Source organism: Trematomus bernacchii, unplaced genomic scaffold (genome assembly GCF_902827165.1).
Source record: "Trematomus bernacchii unplaced genomic scaffold, fTreBer1.1, whole genome shotgun sequence".
NCBI classification, from domain to species: Eukaryota; Metazoa; Chordata; class Actinopteri; order Perciformes; family Nototheniidae; genus Trematomus; species Trematomus bernacchii.
The window spans coordinates 1,774,799-1,778,972 of NW_022987649.1; the positions used below are offsets into that span (position 1 = coordinate 1,774,799).

General features: G+C 46.6%; 1 protein-coding gene across 1 annotated transcript; it reads right to left on the reverse strand.

The window, feature by feature from the left end:
• Positions 1-210: 210 nt before the first annotated feature.
• Positions 211-1,704, reverse strand: LOC117486342 (craniofacial development protein 2-like). Its single transcript, XM_034134774.1, has one exon. It carries the CDS (start codon positions 1,609-1,611, stop codon positions 211-213), a length of 1,401 nt encoding a protein of 466 aa, XP_033990665.1. The 5' UTR covers positions 1,612-1,704.
• Between the last annotated feature and the right edge of the window lie 2,470 nt (positions 1,705-4,174).

A 4,174-nucleotide genomic window follows, 5' to 3' on the forward strand; every position in this document is an offset into this window, starting at 1 on the left:
CTTTTGCCCTCTCTCACTGTGGACTTCGCCCTGGCAAGCTCACTGGCTGTTAAGGGACCATCGTCGATGGGCAGGTTCTGGAGGAATGCTGGTAGACTTTCCTCAGCTCCATCCGCTGTTGTGCCCAGCAGGCTATGGAAGTGGTTGAACCAGGTCGTCACCCTCTCCTCGGGGCTGTGTCCCTCAACCAGTCCCTCAACCAGTCCCTCCTTAGTCCTCTTCCGCCCAGTCATTGATGACCCTCCAGGCCTCCCCATATTGCCTTTCACCTTGCGCTGCCTGCACTCTTCGCACACTCTCCATCAGTTCCTCCCCTTTGATGGTGTCGTAGGTACTGAAGAGAAGCTGTTTGGCTTCGTTCAGTACCCCACGTCTCTCCAAGGTTGGTTCACGCTCAAAGTTGAGGCGTGCTTCCTCCACCCTACCCCGTGCCGCTACGACCTCCGGATGTCTGGACCGAAGGGAGGTTCTGGCTCTGTCCAGCACGGGCACACATAGCCTGGTCGCCTCCTCGTTTGCAACAACGAATCTCCTGTATTCGCTGCTGGGCTCTGCTCCCTTATCCAGCTGCCGAAAGCGCTTCCTAACCACCTCCGTATACCTGGTTTGAAGGCCAGGGTCGGTTGTGAATGCCTTCCAGTCATGCCGGATCTTGGGGCTTGGCTTGGGGACGCTGAGGCTCAGTCGCACCCTCATGGAGACCATGCGGTGATCAGAGCCCACAGAGCTGAACGTGCTATACGGTTCAGCATTCAGGATGGAGTTCCTCCACTTTTTCCTCACAAGTATGTAGTCCAACTGACGTAGCATACCTGTGGCTCGATCTTGGAAGGTCCATCTCTTGCCTGTTCTTTTCCGGAACGTGGTGTTCGCTGCCAGTAGCTCGTGTTCCATGAGAAGGGCCATGAGGTATGCGCCATTGCGGTTGGTAGAGTCGTGGTATGGGTAGGGTGTGTCCTCTGGTCCAAGCCTTGCGTTGAAGTCACCCAGGATTGCCAGGAAGTTGTGCGCTGGGACATCTCGGACTGCTGTTGCAAGGTCCTCATAGAACTTCTCCACCTCCTCAGATGGTGCCACGTTGGTGGGTGAGTACACGACTATGACTGTTGTTACTGGGTTGCCTGAGAACTCTGCAATAAGGATCCTATCGGTGTGATGATAAACCCGACGGAGAGCCTTACGCGCCAGAGGACCCAGCATTAGCCCTACGCCCCCTGTTGCAGCCTGGGCCTCGTTTCGCCATGCAGATGCAGTGATGAACGTGCATCTCTCCACTCTGCGATACACGATCCGGTCATCAGTGTGCACTCTTCTGTGTTCCTGGATTCCCAGGATCTCCACTCCCCGTTCCCCAGCACAGTGTGCTAGTTCTACCAATCTAGCTTCTTCTCTCACTGTACATGGATTGAAGGTTCCCATTACGAATGGTCTCCGACAACGCATGAGTGCATTGGATGGGGTGCTGTGATCGGACAGGACCCTCCCTTGCTGGTTTGGGGTCCTATCGTCATGTTGTCCTCCGGAAGGAGGACTAGCACCACCATCCGCTGCGATGTTCCTGCGGACTCCCGCCGCTGGAAGTATAGGATTTGGGATGACTTTGTTCTTCATGGTTGGCTTTACTATGCTGATTAAGGACTGGGGGGCGCAACTCCTCTCAGTCCTGGTTTTAGTTCAGAGTGTCCTTCTCCTAGATGGGTTGCCTTCCATGCCTATGACCCCATATGCCCGTGCTATTTGCCCATAGCTGGGACAGTGGTTGGCAGGCGCCGGTGGGCCTGCACGCCTTGCCTCTGGGGCCCACTGTTGCCACTGTTGCTCCGAGATCCCCTACAGTTTAGCCTGGGACCTCACGGTACCCAGTTACCATGTGTGGCCACGAGGAGGCACTGCAGAAGTCTTGGCGGTGGAGCGGCTTTTTACCAGCAGGAGGAGACTTACACACTCTGCTCCTCTTTTCACCCTCCGCGAGGAGGGCTAGCCGGCGGCAGTAGCTGAAAGCAGAGTAGCAAGCAGAAGCAGCATGCAGCATGCACTAACTACAAGCACTACTACCACAGATCTACTGCACTACGCATCACACAGCCCTGCATACAAGCACACACACTAAACATGCTATGAATCATTATATGCATCCAAAGCAATATTAGCAAGTGATACTTATACCAAATATGCAATCACTTGTCATGAAACAGTCAATACTCAATACTTAATTATGATTAACTAGATGAGTATAAAAATGGAAAAATTGGGAAAAACTGTAGTGCCAGTCAACTGCTGTTATAATCAATATACTCACCAAGACTACCAAACTCTTGATGTTCTAGCTGAAGGCCTTCCTCATGCACAGGATAGTTTCTTCTGGCATGTGAAGCTGCAGAGAGAGTCATTTTTGCTTAACCCTTCAATCAATCTAAAATTACACCAATTAATTGTAATATGAAAATGCTCTGTAAGGACTGCAGGTAATGAAAGACCATATTACCACAGTATCACAATGACAATTTACATTTGGCATACTTTTATCCAAATCGAGGTACACATTTTCAAAAATACAACACAAGCAAGGATTATCAGTCACAGGCTCTTAAAATATCTTGATTTAATTTGAAAATGTTTTAAACATTGCAACAGATTTATCAACAGGTATCTTTAAATTACATAATGTCATACTGTGTACACCAAAATAACTTTTTTATGAATTATCTTTATTCTTAGACTTAGAAATCATGATATAGTAAAGAACAAACCTGATGCGGAGCGTTGTGTTTCCCGTTGTCTCTCACGTCTGCGTGTGACCACTGGATTAGAAAGAGGTCTCTTCCTGCTTTTTCTTTTCTTTTTCGGAGGGATGGCAGGGGTTTCCGTGGCCATGGCAGCCTATATTTTTTCAGAGGTTTAATTTAATTTAATTTCAAACCTTTATTTAACCAGATTGGTCCCATTGAGATCATAGATCTCTTTTTCAAGGGAGACCTGCAGATTGACATAATAAACATCTAGCAAAGCTGCTTTAAACAGAAAATGATGATGGCCTTTGAACACAGATTCTGAGGATTGTTTCTGCTTCTGCTTTCATCCATCAGGTCAAAATAGGATTCACACACTTGACATCATTGTGATATATCAGGCCTCAGCCTCTTCAGCACATCACAATCAAAGAATTTAAGAATAAACAAATATAACAATTACAATCCAAGCGTTCATAGCGACGTCGCTTTTTGATCCTTCGATGTCGGCTCTTCCTATCATTGTGAAGCAGAATTCACCAATTGTGAGTTGCCTCTTGTCAACTGGCAACTCACAATTCCACACATTTCAATTTCACAGGTAAATGGGACTTCATGCTTAAAATGACTGCATGTGCAAGTACATACATTGAAGTTTTACCTGATCACTAACAATGAACTTGAACAGTAGAAATACTGGATATGCCCCGCTTTTGAACTGGCAACTTACACATCCACACATTCTTTGATTCTCTATTTCAGAAGAGAACCTATATGCTTAAAATGAAATGAATGCTGTGAGGTTTTACATGAGCACTAACCACAATGCACTAGAACAGGCGAAACATAGGTTAAAGTCATGTCTGGCTTCCCCATTAACATTCACAGCAAAAGCTTTGTTTTCCGAGACCTTATGCGCTGCGAGCATCGAGAGCCAAGCTCGTAAAAGATAGTCTGAATGGCTTCAAAGGTATACCTCATCTCCTTTGGATAATCCATGTTCATTGCAGTAGGCCAAAGAGGTATGCAAAGGCAGTAGAGAGGTCTGGTAGGTCATGCAGTACAATGGTCCCTTCCAACACAACAGCCACGTCTCGCACATTTGGCGGTGAGGATGGCCACAGACACACCTCTGAGCAATCGTTCTTCATGGTCAGTGTCCTGAGGAAAAGTAAAATATGCATGAATGAGTGCTATGGAAAACTAAACGACAAAATACATATCCACTGATTCTAACTTTAGCATTCAGCTTGTGGAAGTTATAATTGCAACTCAACAGCCCGGCATCTCTGGGCTCAAAATTAAATCTTACACAAAGTGTATTATGCATAAAATGATTAGCATAAGCTATGAGGTCATAAAATGTTTAAGCTACATTAAGCAATATTACATGTATTGTGTACGTTTATTTCCTACAGTTAGTATTACTTACCAAACACTCCAGA

Coding starts and splice junctions, on each gene's coding strand:
- LOC117486342 (XM_034134774.1), bottom strand. CDS start 1,611: ATGAAGAACAAAGTCATCCCAAATCCTATACTTCCAGCGGCGGGAGTC.